Source organism: Gymnodraco acuticeps, unplaced genomic scaffold (genome assembly GCF_902827175.1).
Source record: "Gymnodraco acuticeps unplaced genomic scaffold, fGymAcu1.1, whole genome shotgun sequence".
NCBI lineage: Eukaryota > Metazoa > Chordata > Actinopteri > Perciformes > Bathydraconidae > Gymnodraco > Gymnodraco acuticeps.
This window is the reverse complement of record NW_022991834.1, coordinates 5,002-31,956: the sequence shown is the minus strand read 5'-3', so window position 1 is coordinate 31,956 and position 26,955 is coordinate 5,002. Positions and strand designations below refer to the sequence as shown.

Sequence of the window (26,955 nt, the reverse complement as noted above, 5' to 3'; positions counted from 1 at the left end):
GTCCTCTCCTGCTGATGTTCAGGTGTATATCAGTATGTAGTGTATCTACTTTAAAGAGTCCTCTCCTGCTGATGTTCAGGTGTATATCAGTATGTAGTGTATCTACTTTAAAGAGTCCTCTCCTGCTGATGTTCAGGTGTATATCAGTATGTAGTGTCTCTACTTTAAAGAGTCCTCTCCTGCTGATGTTCAGGTGTATATCAGTATGTAGTGTCTCTACTTTAAAGAGTCCTCTCCTGCTGATGTTCAGGTGTATATCAGTATGTAGTGTCTCTACTTTAAAGAGTCCTCTCCTGCTGATGTTCAGGTGTATATCAGTATGTAGTGTCTCTACATTAAAGAGTCCTCTCCTGCTGATGTTCAGGTGTATATCAGTATGTAGTGTATCTACTTAAAGAGTCCTCTCCTGCTGATGTTCAGGTGTATATCAGTATGTAGTGTATCTACTTTAAAGAGTCCTCTCCTGCTGATGTTCAGGTGTATATCAGTATGTAGTGTCTCTACATTAAAGAGTCCTCTCCTGCTGATGTTCAGGTGTATATCAGTATGTAGTGTCTCTACTTTAAAGAGTCCTCTCCTGCTGATGTTCAGGTGTATATCAGTATGTAGTGTCTCTACTTTAAAGAGTCCTCTCCTGCTGATGTTCAGGTGTATATCAGTATGTAGTGTCTCTACTTTAAAGAGTCCTCTCCTGCTGATGTTCAGGTGTATATCAGTATGTAGTGTCTCTACTTTAAAGAGTCCTCTCCTGCTGATGTTCAGGTGTATATCAGTATGTAGTGTCTCTACTTTAAAGAGTCCTCTCCTGCTGATGTTCAGGTGTATATCAGTATGTAGTGTCTCTACATTAAAGAGTCCTCTCCTGCTGATGTTCAGGTGTATATCAGTATGTAGTGTATCTACTTTAAAGAGTCCTCTCCTGCTGATGTTCAGGTGTATATCAGTATGTAGTGTCTGCTACCATTTCAAGAGTCCCTCTCCTGCTGAGTGTTCAGGCTGTATTCAGTATGTAGTGTATCTACTTTAAAGAGTTCCTCTCTGCTGATGTCAGGTGTATATCTAGTATGTAGTGTCTCTACATTAAAGAGTCCCTCAGTTACCTGTCTGATTGTTCAGTTGTATATCCAGTATGTAGATGGGTCTCTACTTTAAAGGGGTGTACCTCTCCTGATGATGGTTCAGGTTGTCTATCAGTATGGTTAGTGTCCTCTACTTTAAAAGAGTGCTCTCCTCTGATGTTCAGGTGTATATCAGTACTGTAGTTGTTCTCTACTTTAAAGAGTCCCTCTCCTGATGATGTTCAGGTGGTATTATCAGTATGTAGTGGTCTCTACTTTTAAAGAGTCCTCTCCTGCTGATGTTTCAGGTGTATATCAGTATGTAGTGTCCTCACTTTAAAGAGTCCCTCTCCTGCATGATGTTCCAGGTGTATATATCAGTATGTAGTAGTGTCCTCTACTTTAAAGAGTGCTCTCCTGCCTGATGTTCAGGTTTGTATATCCTTATGTAGTGTCTCTACTTTAAAGAGTCCTCTCTGCTGATGTCAGGTGTATATCAGTATGTAGTGTCTCTACTTTAAAGAGTCCTCTCCTGCTGATGTTCAGGTGTATATCAGTATGTAGTGTCTCTACTTTAAGAGTCCTCTCCTGCTGATGTTCAGGTGTATATCAGTATGTAGTGTCTCTACTTTAAAGAGTCCTCTCCTGCTGATGTTCAGGTGTATATCAGTATGTAGTGTCCTCTACCTTTAAAGAGTCCTCTCCTGCTGATGTTCAGGTGTATATCAGTATGTAGTTGTCTCTACTTTTAAAGAGTCCTCTCCTGCTGATGTTCAGGTGTATATCAGTATGTAGTGTCTCTACTTTAAAGAGTCCTCTCCTGCTGATGTTCAGGTGTATATCAGTATGTAGCTGTCTCTACTTTAAAGAGTCCTCTCCTGCTGATGTTCAGGTGTATATCAGTATGTAGTGTCTCTACTTTAAAGAGTCCTCTCCTGCTGATGTTCAGGTGTATATCAGTATGTAGTGTCTCTACTTTAAAGAGTCCTCTCCTGCTGATGTTCAGGTGTATATCAGTATGTAGTGTCTCTACTTTAAAGAGTCCTCTCCTGCTGATGTTCAGGTGTATATCAGTATGTAGTGTCTCTACTTTAAAGAGTCCTCTCCTGCAGATGTTCAGGTGTATATCAGTGTGTCGTTTCTCTACTTTAAAGAGTCCTCTCCTGCAGATGTTCAGGTGTATATCAGTATGTCGTTTCTCTACTGGGACACGTCTCGATGCTTTAATGTTAAAAATATTCTGCAATCAAGGCGAGATAATCCGTCATGTGACGAGGAACAACCAATCACAGCTAAGAGATATCTTTACTTCTGTAAACATTAGTGTATGCCTCGCATCCTCGAAAACAACAAATGAGCCAATCAGAGATGAGTTCACAGGCACTGCAGAGATCACACATGAAAACTGTTTATTGGTTCAAAAATTACAATCACAAGTTTTATTAAATTGTAGAAATCACAATTCACTTCCAGTTCATGAAGGTTATGGAAAATGGGTTACGTTTCCCGATTTATAAAAATATAATGTAAGGACATGTTAGTGGTTCCTCAGGGTGATTGCAGCGAGGATTAGAACGATTGTTAATGTTTATTTATATATTTTAACATTGAGATTTGTATTTTTCTGCAGTAATAAACCAGATTTCTGCACCTCAGCTTACACACTCATCAAATGAGACAATCTAAATCGTAAAATACAATCAGGTGAAAGTTTATTATCTGTAAACGAGTCTCCAAGGAGGAGTCGGATATGACCGAGTGCAAACCTGACGTTTCACCTTCATGTATCCCCCATTCTTTATGCTGTAACAGGAACAATCCCTTTCAAATTATTTAACCCTTTAACACATAAATCCAGTACACAAACAATCCACCTTTACCATCCCATAACACCCAGTGTCCTCTCTCTGTGTAGTCCTGAGGGAAAAGAGTGGAAGTCAACGGATCAAAAGTCATCAAACAGGTCCTCTACTGCTGCAGCCTCTGTAGAGCGGCGGGGGGGGCGGCTGCTGCTTACTGGATCCTGCCGGGGGGGTCGCTCCTACACACACACACACACACACACACACACACACACACACACACACACACACACACACACACACACACACACACACACACACACACACACACACACACACACACACACACACACACACACACACACACACACACACACACACACACACACACACACACACACACACACCACACACACACACACACACACACACGCACACACACACACACACACACACACACACACACACACACACACACACACACACACACACACACACACACACACACACACACACACACACACACACACACACACACACACACACACACACACACACACACACACACGTCAGTGGCTAATGAGGCTGGTTTACAGGACAGTTTTCCTGTTGAGACGGGAAGTGTATCATGTGGCCCATAAGGAACAAGACTAGAAACACATGGGCGGCTTTTATACCTGTGTGTAGGTCGGTAGAGGGTAGAGAGAGTGAGTGAGTGAGTGTGTGTGTGTGTTTACATGTATGTATTTGTGGCCCGGCAGCTCCCCCACCTTAATTGGTCTACATCAAATGCTGGACAGGACATGTTGTAGTCTCATGTTCTTGTTGAATTATGTGACACTGTGATGTTTAAGAGTCAGGAAACTAGATGTCAGAGGACGGAGGAAGGATTAGCCTCGGTAGCAAAAGAAGAAAAAAGGCAATAAGGGATGAAGGGAGAAGTCAGAAGTACTCTGTCCTCAGGCGCTGCAGCTTTGAAGGACTTAAATTGTCAGTATTAAAGAGGAACGTTGACATTTATGGACAATGTTTTTCTTGACTTGGGAATCTGGAAGTGCTTCACTGTGCCTCGAGTCACAAATGGACTTTTCAAGAAGTTCAGGAAACAAGAACTAAAGTTGCATTGCGTTAATAAACTTCATTACGTCTCTAGAGACAGGAAAGTGCCTCTTCTGTTTTCAATCATGCAACATAGAGTACGTCTCCCTGACTGACAGACCTAAATCCCAGATGACCCGATGACAAGAATCCAGAGACACATTTAGTCAAAAATGTATATTTCAAAAATCTGGAAGTGCTTCACTGTGCCTCGAGTCACAAATGGACTTTTCAAGAAGTTCAGGAAACAAGAACTAAAGTTGCATTGCGTTAATAAACGTCATGACGTCTTTAGAGACAGGAAAGTGCCCCTTCTGTTTTATGCAACATGGAGTACGTCTCCCTGACCGACAGACCTAAATCCCAGATGACCTGAGGACCAAAATCTTGAGACACAAACTGATATTTTAAAGGGATAGTGGAAATGGAACCTCAAATTCTTTCGTTTTAACTTATATACAAGCATAATTACGTACCAAAACAATCACACCTGATTAAAAAAATATAATAATTGCCTTACGCATGTTAGAAGCACTTTATTGCAGCTTCCCCGAAGTTTTTTAGAAACGAAATGTTCGACTCAGCCAAACCGGAAGTGACGAAAACTCAGGAAGACGATACGATAACAAACCATGGCGTCTATGCAGAATGAACGTGGAAGGGCAAATATACCAGACAAAGAAGAAGGATTGTACGAGGTATCCAGTGATGATAGCGAGTCAGAAACATCCTCTCGGCTTTCCTACGAAAATGTCGTTTTAGGAACTGAATCTGAATCCGGTTCAGTAAGCGACGATGGTGACAATATTGAGCCAGACGATGGACCATTACGTCCTTATTTGTTCGAGCCCGAGCCCGAGGTGATGGTTCACGGCATGGGCAATGGCGAGGATGACCAGGACCAGGCGCCAGATGATGCACCCCTACGCACAAATAATCTTGACTGGTAGGTCCCTAAGCATAGCTCACGCATCTTAAGATCACCTGTAGCCTTTACAAATATTAATCATTGTTAACCAGTTAAGGCCGAAGGTCCGCCCAGTGGACCCCTCCCACAGTTTTTTTTCTCTCACATGTCTCAGGGCTTCTTAACATTTATGAAACTATTAATGTTTCATACCCTTTTAAAGGTAAGAAACTCCGCTAACTGACAATAAGAACAATTGTTAGCTAGAAAAAACACAAGAGTAATACCAAGCCTTTGAATTAGCATTGAGCGAAACAATGCTAACTAATGCTAACGCTTTTTTACACACAACACACGGTGGAAATGCCCTTATTACTATCTTAACTGCACAAACAAGATATACGATTTAAAGCTGAGACTCCACAGATTCCACACATGTAATGTCATCATCACTGTAAGACCTCGAATTCCTGGAGCTATCAGCCAGAAAAGAGAAAGTAAACAACATCCGGTTCCAAACATATTACAATAATTACGTCTTACCTTTTTTGATTTGTGATCAAAAGTTGTGTTCAACGGAATAAAAACGCATCTCAAGGTTAATCCAATGTCTTTGTGTCACGTAGAATTTTTTACTGATAATCAATCATCATATTTATGGCAATATACTCGGTATAAAGTATTGACACATCTATTCACCATAATAAAGGTCGGCTATTCACATGCAAATGCTATTGAATGTCCGCCATTGTTTGTGCCCGTCTTCCTATGCTCTCGTCATCACCCGAAGATTCCCGACGATTCCCGAAGTATTTCGTTTCATTGAGAGGGCGCAGTAAAATTGAAAATAAAATGAAACTAGGCGCATGAAATTAAAAAAAATTGTTTATTATGCTTATTTTTAATAAAAATACATAAGTTAAACCCAAAATTCGCGTATTTCCACTATCCCTTTAAGAACTCCTAAAGTTCAGGGAACAGAAACAAAACACAAATAAACCAGAAAAGCGAAGGTTAAATAAAGTCGATAAACGTCATGAAGTCTCTAGAGATAGGAGAGTGCCTCGACTGTTTGAAATCATGCAACATGGAGTACGTCTAACTGACTGACAGACCTAAATCCCAAAAGATTTGAGGACCAAAATCCAGAGACACATCTAGTCACAAATGTATATTTAAAAAAACTCAAGAACTTCAGGAAACCCAAATAGACGACTCAGCAAAGGACCAAAATCCAGAGAATCATCTCGAGTTGGTTTTTCAAGAAGTCAACAAGTTCAGGAAACTAAAACAAAATAGAGAAAAACTTAAGGTATCAAAAGGTCTTTATAAAACGGATAAGTCAAATCAAGCAATCTGATTGGTTCTTAGCCGTGATATAATGAGCGTATATCACGGGTAGAATTGTAGTTACTTTACTTTAGTCAGTATCCCTCCGCGTCTGAGAAAGAGCTACAACCGTTACAGCTGTTACATTACGTCCGTTACGAAACTAACTAACTATCAAAGCTTAAGATGGAAACATGTAAGGTTAACTTGGACCTCCGGGGGGTCTCACTATGGAGGAGTGGATTGAGCACTAGCGCCTACCTCCAGAAAGCACCTACACGACGACATGCAGAGCTACGTGAAGAGCAGGTAGACCAACTTATCGGAGAAAGTGGAGCAATATTCTCGACACGCCGAGGAACCTGTACAACCTCAACCTATACAAGTAACCTCGTAAGCCATGCTACTGATGCTGGACAGGTTTTCAGTGGCTGCACAACAAACACATTCATGTAAATAAATAGCCAAATAATGGATCAACGCTCTCTGTCTAATCTGATCGCTAGCTGTTAGTGTTGTTGCCTAGCAACCACCTCGCACTATGTTTCGTGCAGAAGGCAACGGAGGGACTATTTTATTTTGAACATCATTATTTACTAATAAAACTATTTAAATTAGAGTGTGTATTTTCTTTCATATTGCCACACTTGGTAACCGTTTTATAAAAGCAGAATAAATATACGTCTCCAGAGACAGGATAGTGCCTCTGCTGCTTCAAACCATCGACATGTCTCCCTGACTGATAGAGACATCCCGAATGATTTCAGGACCAGAATACAGACAAACATCTCAAGCCTCGAGTCACACATTGATTTTCCAAGAACTCAAAACATTCAGGAAACAATAAGATAAATACAAAAAAGGGAATAAACAAAAATTGGTTATTCAAGAACTCAAGAAGTACAGAAACCAAAAACATAAACAAAATAGGAATAAACAATCAACTGAGGTTGCATAAAGTCAAAGTACGTCATCGCTTCTCCAGAGACAGATGACCGAGGACAGAAGTCTAGAGTCACAAATCGATTTTCGAAGAACTTCAAGACCTTCTTTTGTGCTCTTAACCTTTTTTATAGAACCATATTTTGTTCAATATCCTCCTCAGAAGCGCCGTGAGATGACGTTGGGGTTAGGGTTATTATTATTCGTATGTGTGTATATCTTGTTTTTAATTATTATTTTATTTTGTATTTGTTCTCTGTACAGCACTTTGGTCATCTGAGGTTGTTTTAAATGTGCTTTATAAATAAATAAAGATTGAGATTGAGATTATTCAGGAAAGCACGAGACGTCTTCTTGGATGAGAAACGGAGAGCAGAGGCCCTGATCTTTCTGTAAATCATTACCAACTGTACGACACACTCTGCCTCGCTGCTGGAACCGGTTAACAGGAAACCAGAGACGTGTTCTCTGCCACGGAGCAGGACCACCGCAGACCTGAGCCCCCCACGGAGCTGCAGCAGGGCCACCAATTATCTTGCTGTTTCGTAGTTTGAAAAGTCTCCTATCCTGCAAAATGCACTTTCATAATGTCTTTATACATGTGTCCCCGGTGTGTCAGGAGACTCGACACCTGAACTTTTGAAAGAACATACATAACTTTCATCTGTTTGACTATTCTGCACAGTTTCTATCATTAGGCGCGTTCACACCGCAGTACTTTTCCCACTTTAGTTCCGATATAGTTCCGAAATGTTGCGTTCACACCAAAAAGAGCCGGAACTAAAATTAGTTAATGAGAACCTTTTTTACCCCCTTTTCCGTCCCACTTTCGTGGGAGAACAAGGTTCCTATGTCTGATTGGCTGGAAGGATTGCAAACCACGCCCCGTAAAACTCCCAAAAAGTTTTGTGAAGCCGCCATTTTATTATCCTTGCATTAGCATTATTAGCATTAGCATCAGCCCAGCGCAGAAACGCAGAGAGACTAACTTATGGCAACACAAAAGAAGCGGTGGAGATGAGGAGGTGTCGGCGTTCTGGCGATTTACTCCGAAGGCTTCAGTAGAAGCTGCTGGGAGTCCCAGCAGCTTCTACTGAAGCCAGTCCCTAACTCCGGGGACTTCCGGCGGCAGTATACGCCGTAAAGTGGTTTGCAGCCTGCCAGTAAACCTAAAGCAGAAGAAGAAGAAGAAGTGACGTCAGCGGCTCATTTGCCTAATCCTCCCTCAGGAACTTATTCCGGTGTGAACGCGATCTGTACTTTAGTTCATGAGAACTAAAGAGTTCTCATGAACTAAGTTCTGATGAACCTTTGTGGGGAAAGTACTGCGGTGTGAATGCGCCTATAGTCTGTTTCTAATATATTTTATTTATTTGTACTATTTTATCAGTGTTATTGTGTTGCTCTGTTGGAGGAGCCTGTGACCTCAGATTTTCATTGTCATAACTACACTGTAGCTACGCACGCATGACAATAAAAGCCTTGAAACAAAGTGTCAGAAAATAAAACCCTCTCTCTTTTCCTCCGTACCCAAATCTCTAAAAACGGGGAACAACGGAGCTGATCCAGATTTGCGTCCGATATGACGTAATATCTGAAATGTGGACCCACGGCCCAATCAGAAACGTTGCTATCAGAAACAATGCCCGACTGTTTTGGACGTAATATGGTCGGTGTTTACATTAGCATCGCTAACACTCAGAGCTAACCTGTACTGGAGAGCATGTGTGTGAAGAAGCAGGAAGTAAAAAGGAACTCACCTTGTGGTATAACCGGCAAGAGAGAAAGCCTTTGAGCTCCAAACTGTTTCAGAGAGAATCCTCTTTTTTTATATAGGAGATGTTTAAGAAACTTCAGTTTGGAGACGAGACGGATTGGTTTAGTCGAACTGAGTAACTCCACTTAGAGGTTCAGCGCACCAATTTACCAAAAACAACATGATGTATTTGAACTATTGTGGGATGTCCATGCAGACCGTGTTGCCTCTACTAAGAAATGTGTAAAACGTATTAAATATATTCATGAACAGCCTCTCTGTCCAGACACAGAATCCCTGTTAAGAAAACTGAACACAGTCTTGATTTAGTTTTTGTAATTGCGTTTAAAATCAACACAAACTAAACCCCACAATTAGAATAAGCAGCAGTATTACTCCAATACCATACAAATAGAGTTTTTGGAGAGCCCTTCCAATAACAGCGGTTCAGGTTTTAAGGTATTAGCGAGCTATAGCTGAACTAATACAAATAAAATAAAAACCAACGGTCAAATTCAGGCAAAAAAATTAACTTTTCGTAAAACCCCCATTTTATACCTCTATTATTGAGCTGTTTTTGATTTAGAAAAGTCCTGATTCCTTTTAATAACATGTCATGTGACTCTGATAAACCAATGCAGCATTGTATTTCTACATTGGATACACCTGTCTTCATTAGATTTGAGTACTTGTCCTATTTAAAAGGAATATTTTAATGAACATTCAGAGGTTTTTTTCCAATAGTTTCCATGTCATGTGACCCAGTGACTCCAAATCAATGCAGCATTGTATTTACTATACTGGACAAGTAGGGCAGACTTCTTTTTATTGGATTGCCCTTCTTTCCTGTGACAGAAACACATGAGCAGCATCTTTAATAAACGTCACATGTTCTACAAATGTTGCACCATGTTAGAGCGACCAACAGAAACAGTAAAAACTCTTTAACACGCAGTAAAGCAGGAGGCGCTTCATGTCTTGTAGTGATTATCCGTGTTGGCCAAGAGCGATGTTTGATAGTTTAGAGAAGGACAGAGAGTGTGTGTGTGTGTGTGTGTGTGTGTGTGTGTGTGTGTGTGTGTGTTTTCACCATGAGTTTGGTTTCATGGGAAAACTGTCCTAACAGTACACAAACACTTACATCTCAATGACAGTAACTGCAGTGAGACGAAATGTGAAATTCCCCCTTAAAAAGACAGCCGTCTGGAGGTCTGTGGTTAACACGAGCTGAAAAGATGTTAGCGCTTTGTTCTACGACATAAAACACGTCAGTAAACACCCCACTGGTGAATACAAAAACGGAGGTTACTAACAAGTGTCTGAATGAGACGACTAATGGCGCGTTTCCACTGCAGGCCTCGTTCGGCCTCGCTCGATTTGGTTAGGCCTTATTAGGCCCGGCTCACTTTAATGCTGCGTTTCCATTACAGTTTAGGAACTGGGGTAGTTACTATAGTAACGCAGTGTAGGCGGAGCCGTGACGTCATCTTCAATGAGAGCCCCAGAAAAACAACACAGCCGTTAGCTCTTAGCACTCAGAGCTCACAGCTCCTCATATCTGTTCAGAAACTAGACAAAAGTTAAACAAGTACAAACCACAGACTGCCTGTGTCATGGCGAATACAGTCGCTGGTTTATTTATGTCTGTAGGCCGTTGTTGTGAGTGTGGACGGTCGGAGCATATACTGCGTTAGCTTAGCCAAGCTACATTTAGAAAACACGCATTTTAAAAGGGTTTTGCGCCTGCCGTCTGTCTGCAGACTTGTCAAAGCATTAATTCATGGTTTTTACTAACCGGTATCAGTATGTTGTTACTTCGGCATCATTTTGAAACGTGTATTACAATGACATCACGGTCAAATATGTTCATCTTGTTGTAGTTGTAGCCCCCTTGCCAGCGATTCTCTCTCTAGTTTAGCATACTCAGCCCGACTCAGCCTGGTTGTTCCTGGCCCTAGAACCACGATTTAGTCGGGCCAGAAAAAAGGTGAAAAAGTAGCCCCGGGCCAAAACTAGGCCAAGTGGAAACGCAACCAAAAACGGGCCCCGCACGGCTCGGCACGCTTAAAGCGAGCTACCCGCTGCAGTGGAAACGCGCCATTACTGTCATCAGGCCCAACATTAGCCACCTTTAGCTTAGCAGTGGTGAAGTGAAGTCATGTGACCGTGCTGTAGTTCCTTTATAGCCCAACATTAGCCTCCTTTAGCTTAGCAGTGGTGACGTGAAGTCATGTGACCGTGCTGTAGTTCCTTTATAGCCCAACATTAGCCACCTTTAGCTTAGCGGTGGTGACGTGAAGTCATGTGACCGTGCTGTAGTTCCTTCATAGCCCAACATTAGCCTCCTTTAGCTTAGCAGTGGTGACGTGAAGTCATGTGACCGTGCTGTAGTTCCTTTATAGCCCAACATTAGCCACCTTTAGCTTAGCGGTGGTGACGTGAAGTCATGTGACCGTGCTGTAGTTCCTTTATAGCCCAACATTAGCCACCTTTAGCTTAGCGGTGGTGACGTGAAGTCATGTGACCGTGCTGTAGTTCCTTTATAGCCCAACATTAGCCTCCTTTAGCTTAGCAGTGGTGACGTGAAGTCATGTGACCGTGCTGTAGTTCCTTTATAGCCCAACATTAGCCACCTTTAGCTTAGCGGTGGTGACGTGAAGTCATGTGACCGTGCTGTAGTTCCTTTATAGCCCAACATTAGCCACCTTTAGCTTAGCGGTGGTGACGTGAAGTCATGTGACCGTGCTGTAGTTCCTTCATAGCCCAACATTAGCCTCCTTTAGCTTAGCGGTGGTGACGTGAAGATATGTGACCGTGCTGTAGTTCCTTTATAGCCCAACATTAGCCACCTTTAGCTTAGCGGTGGTGACGTGAAGATATGTGACCGTGCTGTAGTTCCTTTATAGCCCAACATTAGCCTCCTTTAGCTTAGCGGTGGTGACGTGAAGTCATGTGACCGTGCTGTAGTTCCTTTATAGCCCAACATTAGCCTCCTTTAGCTTAGCAGTGGTGACGTGAAGTCATGTGACCGTACTGTAGTTCCTTTATAGCCCAACATTAGCCACCTTTAGCTTAGCGGTGGTGACGTGAAGTCATGTGACCGTGCTGTAGTTCCTTGATAGCCCAACATTAGCCACCTTTAGCTTAGCGGTGGTGACGTGAAGTCATGTGACCGTGCTGTAGTTCCTTCATAGCCCAACATTAGCCTCCTTTAGCTTAGCGGTGGTGACGTGAAGTCATGTGACCGTGCTGTAGTTCCTTTATAGCCCAACATTAGCCACCTTTAGCTTAGCGGTGGTGACGTGAAGTCATGTGACCGTGCTGTAGTTCCTTGATAGCCCAACATTAGCCACCTTTAGCTTAGCGGTGGTGACGTGAAGTCATGTGACCGTGCTGTAGTTCCTTCATAGCCCAACATTAGCCTCCTTTAGCTTAGCAGTGGTGACGTGAAGTCATGTGACCGTGCTGTAGTTCCTTTATAGCCCAACATTAGCCACCTTTAGCTTAGCGGTGGTGACGTGAAGTCATGTGACCGTGCTGCAGAGTCCTGCACGGGTCTGATTTTCAAGACCCGCTCCCGCCCCCCGCAGATATTGCAAATTAGTTCCGCAACCCGACCCGAACCCGCATATATATGAGCAGTGAAAACGTGCAATTATTAACACACGCAGTTGCGTATTTGTCTCAAAAAGCGTGGGATGTTGGTTATTTCCTCATCTAGGAACCAAAAGCCTCCAGATATTGGATTTCGCTCTTGAGGAAGTGTTATTGAAAATGCTGTATTCCCCGCTAGAGAGCTTCACCTCAGCCATTTCCAATGTGGCGCGCTCAGCAGCAGATTGATGCGCTGCAGAGGTTATGATTATGCGCGGTCCCGCGGGGGAGAGGTCTGAGGATTTAAACATTAAACTAAATTATTATTATTTTAATATATTTATTATGCAACACCCGCGACCCGACCCGCATCTTCTTTGTTTTACCCAGAACCGAACCCGGAAAAAAGCGTTTTTCGGGCATCCGACCCGATGCAGGACTCTGCCGTGCTGTAGTTCCTTTATTGCTAAATATTTGCTTTTTATTTCAGAAATCATAAAGTAAGTCGTGTTAATATGTGGAGGTTAAAAAGGTGAATGGGTTTAGAGGATAAACAATAGCTCAGCCCCCCTGAGACAAAGGCCTCTGTTCTGCAGCTCAGAGGGAGGCATCAAACCTCCACAGCTGCTGCTCACTAAGGCTACTTCTAGCTGCTAATAAGCTCCAGAAATGGGCACTAGACCTCCTCCAGCTGGGGGTGGATTGCACCACCATCTGCACTCGGCACAGTTTACAGTCGCTGGCACTCCGAGGACAGTTCATTCACCAAACAATGGAGGATTGAAACGAGTCTTAGGAGTCATTTCTAAAACAGCCAAAAGAGAAACTGGCACACTGGAGATACGGGAGCTAAAGCAGTGGTATTGTGAGGTTAGATAAAACAGAGAGGGGTGTTGCATAATTGTGTCTTTGAGACTGACTTTGGCCGGACTCAGACCTCCCTTCAGACCTGAGAATAAACGCCATTCAGCGAAATCCAAGATAATCAAAGGGTTTTCTCTAAACTCTGCTTGGAGTCCAGGTTTTCAGACGCTCTATCTGTGAGATACAGACGTCTGAATGGGCACATTTAAAATGGAAAAGCATAAGTCTGTCTTTCACACAAATGTACTGCCAATATACTGCAGATATGATGGCACAATATCCACTTGTAGAGCTGAGGGTAACAGAGCCAGGGTTTCTTTCACTTAGCTCGACAACACTCCTAATCAGAAATAACAAAACCAAGTAAAAAATGGTTATCAATTGTCTTTGTGTGCGATCATATAGAAAAAGGGACATCTGATGTAATTGATCTTATTTATCGCACAAAATGGATCAATCGCAGCCTGTTTCTAAGCATATACAAACCTGTTGCTTCAAGTAAGAGTTAGTTATTAGGAAATCAACAGATCCACAGCAGTGTTTTACGCATGTGTGTGTGTTTCCTGTAAAACACACACAACCCTAACCTTTCCTATACTTTCCTCACATTTTTACGTCATTAATTGCGTTTAAAACCAACGCATGTGTTGTAAGTTTGTGTGAGTCATATCACATCACACGTCTTATACAAAGGGACGTTAGGAGCGTCATTTGACTTATCTACTGCACAGAATGGATCAACCGCAGCCTGTTTCTGCTTTATAAGCATATACGAACCTGTTGCATCAAGGAAGAGAGGAACAATGGAACAATATCGTAATTCTTAAAGAGGACCTATCATCGAAATGCACTTTGTGATGTCTCTTATACATAACTATGTGTCCCCGGGGGGTCGGGGAACTCACGCAGCGTCAGCAAATAAAACCCTCTCTCTTTTCCTCCGTACCCAAATCTTTTAAAAGCAGTGGAACAACGAGCGGATCCAGATTTGCTGCCGATCTGACATCGGCAACGGACCCACAGAGAGTTGCCATCAGAAACAATGCCTGACGTGTTTTGGACGTAATCTCGTTTTTGTTTACATTAGCCTCGCTAACACTCAGAGCTAACCTGTACTGGAGAGCACATGTGTTTGAAAAGCAGGAAATATAAAAAGGAACTCACCTTGTGATAAACCTGCAAGAGAAAAAGCATTTGAGCTCCATACTGTTTCAGAGATAATCCTTGATGTGGTTTAGAACAGGATGGCGTTTTATCAAAGTAGAATTTAACTTTATCTCCGGTAGAATTCTGATCAGGCATTAGCTCCGCCTCCTCTTATTTATTTTTTAAGCTAAGGACCCAAAATCCGTGTCTCTCTAACAGGGCTGCAACAGAGGGGTTTGAGCAGCATGAGGCACGGCTACAACGGGGGAAGGGTTTGGGATTTGAAGCTAAAAACTTCACAGACATGTTTTGTATAGGTATGGCCCTACAATATATGTTTCCAATTCAGCATGATAGGTCCACTTTAAGTAAAGAAACGACTGCTATAGTAACGATAAAGATCACAGAAGACCTCACAGTAGTTCCAGTGAAACCTCTTCACAGCATGCTCAGTGGATTATCCAAAAGCAGGGGAAGGTATCTCAAAAACGGGTCAAACTAATGCAAAACTCTGCATGGAGAAAGTTGGGATATACACATTGCTGTGCAGAGATCCTGAGCACATGAGGGGTTCCATGAATCCTGATGCTTTCCACTCATTAGAGGAACCCATAAAGCCTTCCCTCCCCAGCTGCATGAAGCCAGCAGCATGTGTTTGTTTGCTCAGAGGTAACACAGATAGAAGCTGCTCTTTAAGCACCAATAAAAGAGCTGGATCTGATATGCCCTCCCAGAGGAATGTGGAGATGACGCCCTGAAGGTGAGCAGCTGGGCGGCGCTGTGGAAACTCTTCTTCTTCTACTCTTCTGTCATTAATGGCAGCATCCTCCTTCCCCCTGAGATCTGCAGCGTCACGGCTTAAATTCACCTGATGACGCTTTGCTCGTGGTTTTTTAAAAAGTTTTTTGGCGCCTTTATTTAAGTGACAGTTTTGAAAGGGGGGAGACAAAGGGAGTGACACGAAAATGGCCCCAGTGTTGTTAAAATCATTATAATTGAGTGCTAGCAGTGTTGTAAGACAATGAATAATAGAGGGAACATATAAGCTAACTAGCTAGTAGCAAGCTGGATAGCTAACGCTAGCTAGCTAGTTAGATAGCTAGGTGTATACTTTCCCTAAATAATTATACATATAAAACATATAACTATAGAGAACACATATAGTTACCTAAATAGATAACTATATATGTTCCCTATATCATTATATCTAGGGAACATGTAACTGTATGGAACATGTATATCTCATGTTCCGATTAACCCAGCTTCCCCAAATGTCTTTCTTTTTGGTGTCTATATACGCCGGGATCCGGAGTCATGGATGATCCTGCGCTCCTCTGTCCTGCATCGCGAGCCCTGGATCTTGAGTCGTGGCTGTGGTCCTGGATCATAGGTCCTGGATGGATATCCTCGTGGATTCATCTTCCTATTATACACACATGCATTGCCAAACATTTGGACTACCTATGTTGCAAATGTATTATCTTTTCAATTTACACACGGCATCTATTGCACGTCTGTCCGTCCTGGGAGAGGGATCCCTCCTCTGTTGACGGGTGGCGCAGTGGTCTGTGCATCCGATCATCAGATCAAGGGGGAGTGCTGGGGAACTCCAGTTCGAAACCCGCTCCTGCCGCCACTGCGTCAGGCCGTTGTGTCCTTGGGCAAGACACTTCACCCGGATTTGCTCCTGTGGGTATTGTCCACAGTACATGTATAATACTAATGTGTACTTGTAAAAGCGCCTCGATGACCTCGAGGCGTGAAGATGGACGGTGTGGCGCAGTGCGCTGTGCAATGATCATCAGATCAAGGGGTGAAACCCGCCACTGCTGCGTCTGTAAAGCCGGTGTGTCCTTGGGCAAGACACTTCACCTGAACTTGCTCCTGTGGGTATTGTCCACAGTATCTGACCATTGCATGTATGTGTAATGTGTGTATATGTAACAGTGCATGACATTAAGGATTTTGGGAGATGGCCCTGTGGGCCATCTAAGCTAATTTACAGATGGCCCTGAGCCCAGTAGAGATTGCCCTGAAAAATGTGCGCGGACGAAATGACGCACGAAGGGTTTGGGGGGCCTCACCCTAGAACATTTAGATTTGTGCAGGTCTTAGATGCTGTCTGGTGCATTCTCTAGACTGAATTATAAGATGAACCACCACAATATTGTATTGTACAATTTCAATTGTATTCTTCATTTCACTTGTTTGTTTGTTCTTGTTTGTGTTTGCTCGCTTGCATGCCCTGCATAGCTATAAGAAATACTTAAGTTGTTGGTCAAGACACTTTCCATCTGATGAAGGCAAATGCCTTCCCAGATGTAAAAAAGTAGAAAACATTACATTCAGTTATAACTGCCAAAACAAACATTATTTACACTATTATGGCCCCTGTTAAAAATGTTTGTAATGTTATCTACTGTAAGTTGGTCGAACGAATGCCTCCTCACCCGGAAGCTGACCGAGCAGCAGTCGAGAGGAGCCGAGCGCATCCGCGAAGCACACAAAATGGCGACGTCAGAGTTCCCGTTAGCCGGCAAATCTAAATCTCTTCGGTCAAAATGTCCGGTCAAAATGATTTCCCTTTAGCCCAATACCGCTTCAGTTGCGCCACTTATGTGACAGACAAAAGAGTATGTGACAGACATGAATAGTCAATTCTAATGTCTAACACTTAATGTGGAGAAAGAGATGTCCTGTGTGGGTTGATTGTGCGTTGATCTGTTGGTAATGCCTCAGGGTTCCGGTGGGCATGTAAACAAATGCATAATGCTGCGCTATACTTTGCGGCCTCACCCGGTTGCATAGCGACACTTATTGTTTAGGTGTCTTTTAATAAGCAGGTAGTCCTATCATTAGCTAGAACTAGCTGGATCTGATCGATATGGACATAAACGCGAGTGAAGTCTAATCTGACGGGAGAGAGAGATCAGCTGCTGCTGACGAGTCGACACGCAGCTCTGCATGATCACATGCAGCGGTGAGCGGACAAAACACACACTTCAGGTTAGAATATCACACGTAGCTATTTTAATTACCTCTCAAACTACCGTAACTAGTTATAGATATGTTTAGTTTTACTGTCGGTTCACTCATTACTGATCCGCGAGCTGCATGATACTGGCATAATAGATTGCCCGATCGGGCAACCAGCAGGTGAGGCTTCATTGCCCCAGCTAAATACTAGATGGCCCCGGGCCATCGGGCAGTCCTTAATGTCGAGCCCTGTGTAAAGCGCTTTGAGTCATTGAAAAAGCGCTATAATAAATGTAAGGAATTATTATCATTATTATTGTTGCTCTCCCTGAGGTTTCTCCCATGTTCCCTTAAACTGTGGGTTTTCTCTGGAAGTTTTTCCTTGTACGATGTGAGGGTCTGAGGACAGAGGGTCTAAGGACAGAGGGTCTAAGGACAGAGGGTCTGAGGACAGAGGGTCTGAGGACAGAGGGTCTGAGGACAGAGGGTCTGAGGACATAGGGTCTAAGGACAGAGGGTCTGAGGACAGAGGGTCTGAGAACAGAGGGTCTGAGGACAGAGGGTCTGAGGACAGAGGGTCTGAGGACAGAGGGTCTAAGGACAAAGGGTCTAAGGACAGAGGATGTCGTATTGTCATACTGATATTCTGTACAAACTGTAAAGTCCACTGAGACAAATGTAACATTTGTGATATTGGGCTATAAATAAACATTGATCGATTGATTGATTGATTGATGTATAGCTAGCTAGCTGTATATGTTCCCTATAGTTACTGTAGTGCACATTTACAGCTATCTATCTCAGTAGATGGCTGTATATGTTCCCTACATAATGATATATATAAAACACAACTATAGGGAACATATGCAGCTAGCTATCAAACTAGCTAACAGTATATGTTCTCTATATACATACTGCAAATAGGGAACATATACAGTAACTATAGGGAACATATACAGCTAATTATTTAACGAGCTAGCTGTATATGTTCCCTTTATAATTGTATATCGGGAACATATAACTATAGGGAACATTTATAGTTATCTAACTGATGTCTGATGCCTTTGTTTTAAGTAAGTGAAAGTCAGCTTATGTCTTTGCTAAAAGGAGGGGAGGCAACTATTTTAAATAACTTTAGGCCAATCTCTAAGTTGTCAGTTCTGGCCAAGGTGCTCGAACGCCTAGTGAGTGAACAGGTAAAGGAGTTTTTATGTAAAAATGACATCCTGTCTAAACATCAGTCAGGCTTCAGAAAGCAACACAGCACCATCACTGCCACAATGAAAGTGGTGAATGATTCTGTTTTAGGTCCACTTTTATTCTCCATATCAACAGTTTAGGTGAAAATGTGGATGAAGCTACTTTACATTTGTATGCTGATGATACCGTGATGTACTGTGCAGGTCCCTCCATTCAGGAGGCTGCTGTTAAATTACAGGCTGTTTTTAACATTATTCAGACTCAGCTCTCTGAACTAAAGCTTCTTTTAAATGTTGATAAAACCAAGGTAATGCTCTTTCTAAAGCTAAAAAGACACCAGAGCCTGCTTTGGATATTGTTACTATGCAAGGACAAGTACTCAAAGTGGTTACCTGTTACAAATACCTTGGTATCTGGCTTGATGATTGTCTCTCTTTTAAACTTCAGGTCATTAATCTGCTTAAAAAGCTGAGGGTTAGGCTAGGTTTCTTTTTCAGGAACAAGTCCTGTTTCTCGCTTGAGGCCAGGAAAAGGCTCTGTGACCTTTGACCTGTGCTGGACTATGGTGATTTGTCGTATATGAATGCACCTGCCCATCACCTGAACAAGTTAGATGCCGTCTATCACAGTGCTCTGAGATGTGTTTACTAACTGTAAAGCACTTACTCTTCACTGTACCCTGTATGCAAGGGCTGGTCTGCCTTCACTAACAGTACGGAGGCTCAGTCACTGGTACACGTTCATCTATAAAACTGAGGTAATGGTTTTTGGAGCCAAGGCAGAACGTATAAAAGTTAGCGCTGAGCTTCAGTGTGCAATGTTCAAAACAACAGATAGAGCCAGAAATCTAGGTGTAGTCATGGACTCTGACCTGAGTTTCAACAGTCACATTAAAACAGTTACTAAATCAGCCTACTATCACCTAAAGAATATATCTAGGATTAAAAGACTAATGTCACAGCAGGATTTGGAAAAACTTGTCCATGCTTTTATCTTCAGTAGACTGGACTACTGCAATGGTGTCTTCACAGGTCTCACTAAAACATCTATTAGGAAGCTGCAGCTGATTCAGAACGCCGCTGCTCGAGTCCTCACTAACACTAAGAAAGTGGATCACATCACTCCTGTTCTGAAGTCTTTACACTGGCTTCCTGTGTGTCAAAGAATAGATTTCTAAATACTGCTGCTGGTTTATAAAGCACTGAATGGTTTAGGCCCAAAATACATTTCTGACCTCCTGCTAAATGATGAACCATCCAGATCTCTCAGGTCTTCAGGGACTGGTCAGCTTTCTGTCCCCAGAGTCAGAACTAAACATGGAGAAGCAGCGTTCAGTTATTATGCTCCAAATATCTGGAACCAACTCCCAGAAACCTGCAGGTCCGCTGCAACTCTGACTACTTTCAAATCCAGGCTGAAGACTTTTCTTTTTGTCGCTGCTTTTAATTGAACTATTCATATCTTAGACTGCACTGTAACTTTTATCCATGTATTTTTTCTTTTAATGTTTAATTGCACTGTAACTTTTATCCATGTATTTTTTCTTTTAATGTTTATTTTATTAGCTTTTCTTTTTAATGACTGATTTTAAATGCCATTTTCTTAATCTCTTTCATTTTTTGTAAAGCACTTTGAATTGCCTTGTGTTGAAAAGTGCTATATAAATAAACTTGCCTTGCCTTGCCTTGCCTATAAAGCCATGTTGGGTAAACTACCTTTTTATATCTGCTCTCTGATCTCTCGACGAATTGAAAGTACATATTGCCTGAGATCTCATGATGTTGTTTTATTAAATGTGCCAAGTGCTAGGACTGACTTAGGGAAGAAAGCTTTTAGTTGTGCAGCTCCACTAACTTGGAACAGTCTGCAAACATGTTTCAAACTGAGCACTTTGGTTCCCCTGCATCATTTTAAAACTCAGCTGGGCGACATGCTGTTTGATACTCATGGTACCTGTCTCTGTGAATAGAGTTTGGAAACTGGACCCTGTACATTATGTTGTCATCCTTATTGTTGTTCTGTTGTTTTTATGTTACATGTGTAACTAATGTCCTGCAGGTCACCTTGAAAAAGAGATCTTTTGATCTCAAGGGGCTTCACCTGGTTAAATAAAGGCTACAAGCAAAAGTAAATGCCGGAAATCACAAGCTTCTGTTTCCAGTCTCTTCCTTGAGATATCCAGAAATTATACAAATAAACAACAATAGCTGTTGTTGTGTATAACTATAGGGAACATATACAACTAGATATTTAGCTAGCTAGTTGTTTATGTTCCCTTTATAACTCTATATAGGGAACATTCAGTTATTGTCTCAATTAGGCCTTCAATTAGGAGGAAATCAACAGATCCACAGCAGGGTTTCACATATGTGTGTGTGTGTGTGTGTGTGTGTGTGTGTGTGTGTGTGTGTGTGTGTGTGTGTGTGTGTGTGTGTTTCCCCCCCACATTCACATCATTGATTGCGTTTAAAACCAATGAGTGAGTTGTAAGTCTTGTGTGTGTTTTTCACGTTCAGCTCAAAGGGACTTGCCGGGGAAAGACCTCCAACATGCGGCTCTTCAGGAGTAATGACTCCACATTAAGACGACTTTTACTATGTTTGATCTTCCCATTTAAAGGGGGGGGAGGTGAAGCTAAGGGAATATAACAAAACAGCGAAAATCCAGTAAACCAGACTCTGTGTTTGTTTCTACAGTAAAGAAGGGAGGTGTGTTTTAACCTCACAACAATAAAGGGCTTTCAAAGACATGAAAAGTGTCTGTGTGTTATTTTGGGTCTCATTAAGAGTAACCAGACAGAGGACATTAAACACGTGTTGGGATGCAGAGTCATCATGTAGCTCTGATTCGTCCCGTCAAAACATTCAAATGTTTGTTCCAAAGCAGCTCCTGTGATTGTCAGAAGTCTATTTTTGAATCTGATTCAAAACAGATAGAAACAAATGCAAAGAAAAAACAAAAAAACCTACAGAAAATGTCAAAGATAGCACCACGAACCACAGCTTTCTGTTCATCAATCAATCAATGTTTATTGATATAGCCCAATATCACAAATGTTACATTTGTCTCAGTGGACTTTACAGTTTGTAAAAAATATCAGTATGACAATACGACACCCTCTGTCCTTAGACCCTCTGTCCTTAGACCCTCTGTCCTTAGACCCTCTGTCCTTAGACCCTCTGTCCTTAGACCCTCTGTCCTCAGACCCTCACATCGTACAAGGAAACACTTCCAGAGAAAACCCACAGTTTAAAGGGAACATGGAGAAACCTCAGGGAGAGCAACAGAGGAGGGATCCCTCTCCCAGGACGGACAGACGTGCAATAGATGCCGTGTGTAAATTGAAAAGATAATACATTTGCAACATAGGTAGTCCAAATGTTTGGAAATGCATGTGTGTATAATAGGAAAATGAATCCACGAGGATATCCATCCAGGACCTATGATCCAGCCACGACTCAAGATCCAGGACCACACATCTAAGAGTAACAATTTTATCGTTAAAAAAGCACATAAAATCATTGCTACTGAGTGCTATGGGAATAGAAGGCTCAATCGAGCTGTGGCTTTCTGTCAGCCTGGCTACAGTGCTGAAAAGAAATCTTGCATTATTCTTATTCTCATCTATTAATGAAGAGTAGTAGGCTGCTCTCGCTTTACGCAGTGCTTTCTTATATTCATTGAGAGTAATATGCCAAATTAAACGAGACTCTTCAAGTTTAGTGGAACGCCATATCCTTTCAAGTTGTCTCGACTTTTGCTTTATTTTGTTCATGTCTAATCTGTTTGGGGATTTAGTCTTTCATATGAAGTCATTTTATCTCGATGTCTTTCCGCTCTTTCAAAAGCAAAAAATACCTCCACAAATATGAGATTTCCATTCAAACGTGACTAATTTCTCTGCGTTATGCAACCTATGGGAGGTCAACTGTGGTGCACAGACACAGACAAACAGTTGGCTGTGATGCAGACTGATTTGTTTACCTCTTAGTTTTTTCTGTCTGGGAACTCTGGGGGTTTCCTCTCTTCACCGCGGGGTCCGAGGGGCCAAGGTGACGGAAACGGCGTTTTCGACACGGGGCGACGTCCGTGATGTCCTTCAGGCTGTCGTCCAACTCTGAGGGGACACATCAGTCAGGGGAGTATAAATACTTTGTTACTGTACTTAAGTACATTCCTCTGGTATCAGTACTTTACTCCACTACTTACTTTTTACTTTGACTTCTTACACTTTGAACCCAATACCTGTACTTTCTACTTCTTACATGTTGAACTCAAATACCTGTACTTTCTACTTCTTACATGTTGAACACAAATACCTGTACTTTCTACTTCTCACATGTGGAACTCAAATACCTGTACTTTCTACTTCTCACATGTTGAACTCAAATACCTGTACTTTCTACTTCTCACATGTTGAACACAAATACCTGTACTTTCTACTTCCTTACATGTTGAACTCAAATACCTGTACTTTCTACTTCTTACATGTTGAACTCAAATACCTGTACTTTCTACTTCTTACATGTTGAACACAAATACCTGTACTTTCTACTTCTTACATGTTGAACTCAAATACCTGTACTTTCTACTTCTTACATGTTGAACTCAAATACCTGTACTTTCTACTTCTCACATGTTGAACCCAAATACCTGTACTTTCTACTTCTTAATGTGGAACTCAAATACCTGTACTTTCTACTTCTTACATGGTTGACCTCAAATACCTGTACTTTCTACTTCTCACATGTTGAACTCAAATACCTGTACTTTCTACTTCTTACATCTTGAACACAAATACCTGTACTTTCTACTTCTTACATGTTGAACTCAAGTACCTGTACTTTCTACTTCTTACATGTTGAACCCAAATACCTGTACTTTCTACTTCTTACATGTTGAACTCAAGTACCTGTACTTTCTACTTCTTACATGTTGAACTCAAATACCTGTACTTTCTACTTCTTACATGTTGAACACAAATACCTGTACTTTCTACTTCTCACATGTTGAACTCAAATACCTGTACTTTCTACTTCCTTACATGTTGAACTCAAATACCTGTACTTCTACTTCTTACATGTTGAACCCAAATACCTGTACTTTCTACTTCTTACATCTTGAACACAAATACCTGTACTTTCTACTTCTTACATGTTGAACTCAAATACCTGTACTTTCTACTTCTTACATGTGAACACAAATACCTGTACTTTCTACTTCTTACATGTTGAACTCAAATACCTGTACTTTCTACTTCTATACATGTTGAACTCAAATACCTGTACTTCTACTTCTTACATGTTTGAACACAAATACCTGTAATTTCTACTTCTTACATGTTGAACACAAATACCTTGTACTTTCTACTTCTCACCTGTTGAACTCAAATACCTGTCTATTTCTACTTCTTACCATGTTGAACACAAATACCTTACTTTCTACTTCTTACATGTTGAACTCAAATACCTGTACTTTCTACTTCTTACATGTTGAACCCAAATACATGTACTTTCTACTTCTTAACATGTTGAACCCAAATACGTGTACTTTTCTACTTCTTACATGTTGAAAACAAATACCTGTACTTTCTACTTCTTACATGTTGAACTCAAATACCTTGTACTTTCCTTCTTTCAAACTTCTTACATGTTGAACCCAATACCTGTACTTTCTACTTCTTACATGTGAACTCAAATACCTGTACTTTCTACTTCTTAAATGTTGACTCAAATAACCTGTACTTTCGACTTCTTTACATGTGACTCAAATACCTTTACTTTCCTACTTTCTTCATTAGACTTTCTACTTCGTACATGTTGAACCCAAATACCTGTACTTTCTACTTCTTACATGTTGAACACAAATACCTGTACTTTCTACTTCTTACATGTTGAACACAAATACCTGTACTTTCTACTTCTTACATGTTGAACTCAAATACCTGTACTTTCTACTTCTTACATGTTGAACCCAAATACCTGTACTTTCTACTTCTTACATGTTGAACTCAAATAACCTGTACTTTCTACTTCTCACATTTGAACTCAAATACCTGTACTTCTACTTCTTACATGTTGAACTCAAATACCTGTACTTTTCTACTTCTTACATGTTGAACTCAAATACCTGTACTTTCTACTTCTACATGTTGAAACCCAAATACCTGTACTTTCTACTTCTTACAATGTTGAACTCAAATTACCTGTACTTTCTACTTCTTACATGTTGAACACAAATACCTGTACTTTCTACTTCTTACATGTTGAACACAAATACCTGTACTTTCTACTTCTTACATGTTGAACACAAATACCTGTACTTTCTACTTCTTACATGTTGAACACAAATACCTGTACTTTTTACTTCTTACATGTTGAACTCAAATACCTGTACTTTCTACTTCTTACATGTTGAACACAAATACCTGTACTTTTTTACTTCTTACATGTTGAACTCAAATACCTGTACTTTCTACTTCTCACATGTTGAACTCAAATACCTGTACTTTCTACTTCTTACATGTTGAACTCAAATACCTGTGTACTTTCTACTTCTTACATGTGAACACAAATACCTGTACTTCTACTCTTACATGTTGAACTCAAATACCTGTACTTTCTACTTCTTCACATGTTGAACTCAAATACCTGTACTTTCTACTTCTTACATGTTGAACTCAAATACCTGTACTTTCTACTTCTTCACATGTTGAACCTCAAATACCTGTACTTTCTACTTCTCACATGTTGAACTCAAATACCTGTACTTTCTACTTCTTCACATGTTGAACTCAAATACCTGTACTTTCTACTTCTTACATGTTGAACTCAAATACCTGTACTTTCTACTTCTCAGATGTTGAACCCAAATACCTGTACTTTCTACTTCTCACATGTTGAACTCAAATACCTGTACTTTCTAACTTCTTACATGTTGAACTCAAATACCTGTACTTTCTACTTCTTACATGTTGAACACAAATACCTGTACTTTCTACTTCTTACATGTTGAACTCAAATACCTGTACTTTCTACTTCTTACATGTTGAACTCAAATACCTGTACTTTCTACTTCTTACATGTTGAACTCAAATACCTGTACTTTCTACTTCTCACATGTTGAACTCAAATACCTGTACTTTATCTACTTCTTACATGTGCTGAACTCAAATACCTGTACTTTCTACTTCTTAATGTTGAACACAAATACCTGTACTTTCTACTTCTTACATGATTGACTCAAATACCTGTACTTTCTACTTCTTACATGTTGAACTCAATACCTGTACTTTCTACTTCTCACATGTTGAACTCAAATACCTGTACTTTCTACTTCTTACATGTGAACCCAATACCTGTACTTTCTACTTCTTACATGTTGAACCCAATACCTGTTACTTTCTACTTCTTACATGTTGAACTCAAATACCTGTACTTTCTACTTCTTACATGTTGAACTCAAATACCTGTACTTTCTACTTCTTACATGTTGAACCCAATACCTGTACTTTCTACTTCTTACATGTTGAACCCAAATACTGTACTTTCTACTTCTTACATGTTGAACTCAAATACCTGTACTTCTACTTCTCACATGTTGAACTCAAATACCTGTACTTATCCTACTTCTCACATGTTGAACTCAAATACCCTTTACTTTCTACTTACTTACATGTTGAAACACAATACCTGTACTTTCTACTTCTTACATGTTGACACAAATACCTGTACTTTCTACTTCTTACATGTTGAACAAAATACCTGTACTTCTACTTCTCACCATGTTTGAAACCAAATACCTGTACTTTCTACTTCTTACATGTTGAACCAAATACCTGTACTTTCTACTTCTTACATGTTGAACTCAAATACCTGTACTTTCTACTTCTTACATGTTGAAACAAATACCTGTACTTTCTACTTCTCACATGTTGAACTCAAATACCTGTACTTTCTACTTCTTACATGTTGAACTCAAATACCTGTACTTTCTACTTCTTACATGTTGAACCAAATACCTGTACTTTCTACTTCTTCATGTTGAACTCAAATACCTGTACTTTCTACTTCTTACATGTTGAACACAAATACCTGTACTTTCTACTTCTCACATGTTGAACTCAAATACCTGTACTTTCTACTTCTTACATGTTGAACCCAAATACCTGTCTTTCTACTTCTTACATGTTGAACCAAATACCTGTACTTTCTACTTCTTACATGTTGAACTCAAATACCTGTACTTTCTACTTCTCACATGTTGAACCAAATACCTGTACTT

The 26,955-nt window shown here is 40.9% G+C and overlaps 1 protein-coding gene across 1 annotated transcript; it reads right to left on the bottom strand.

Annotated features, from left to right (window-relative positions):
* Positions 1-2,431: 2,431 nt before the first annotated feature.
* LOC117535347 (DNA repair protein XRCC4-like) lies at positions 2,432-22,789 on the bottom strand (the record flags this gene model as incomplete). The annotated part of the gene is given in 2 exon segments (XM_034199796.1): positions 2,432-3,099; positions 22,657-22,789. Coding segments are annotated over 2 exon segments (161 nt in total), but the record flags the coding sequence as incomplete, so codon positions are not given.
* Between the last annotated feature and the right edge of the window lie 4,166 nt (positions 22,790-26,955).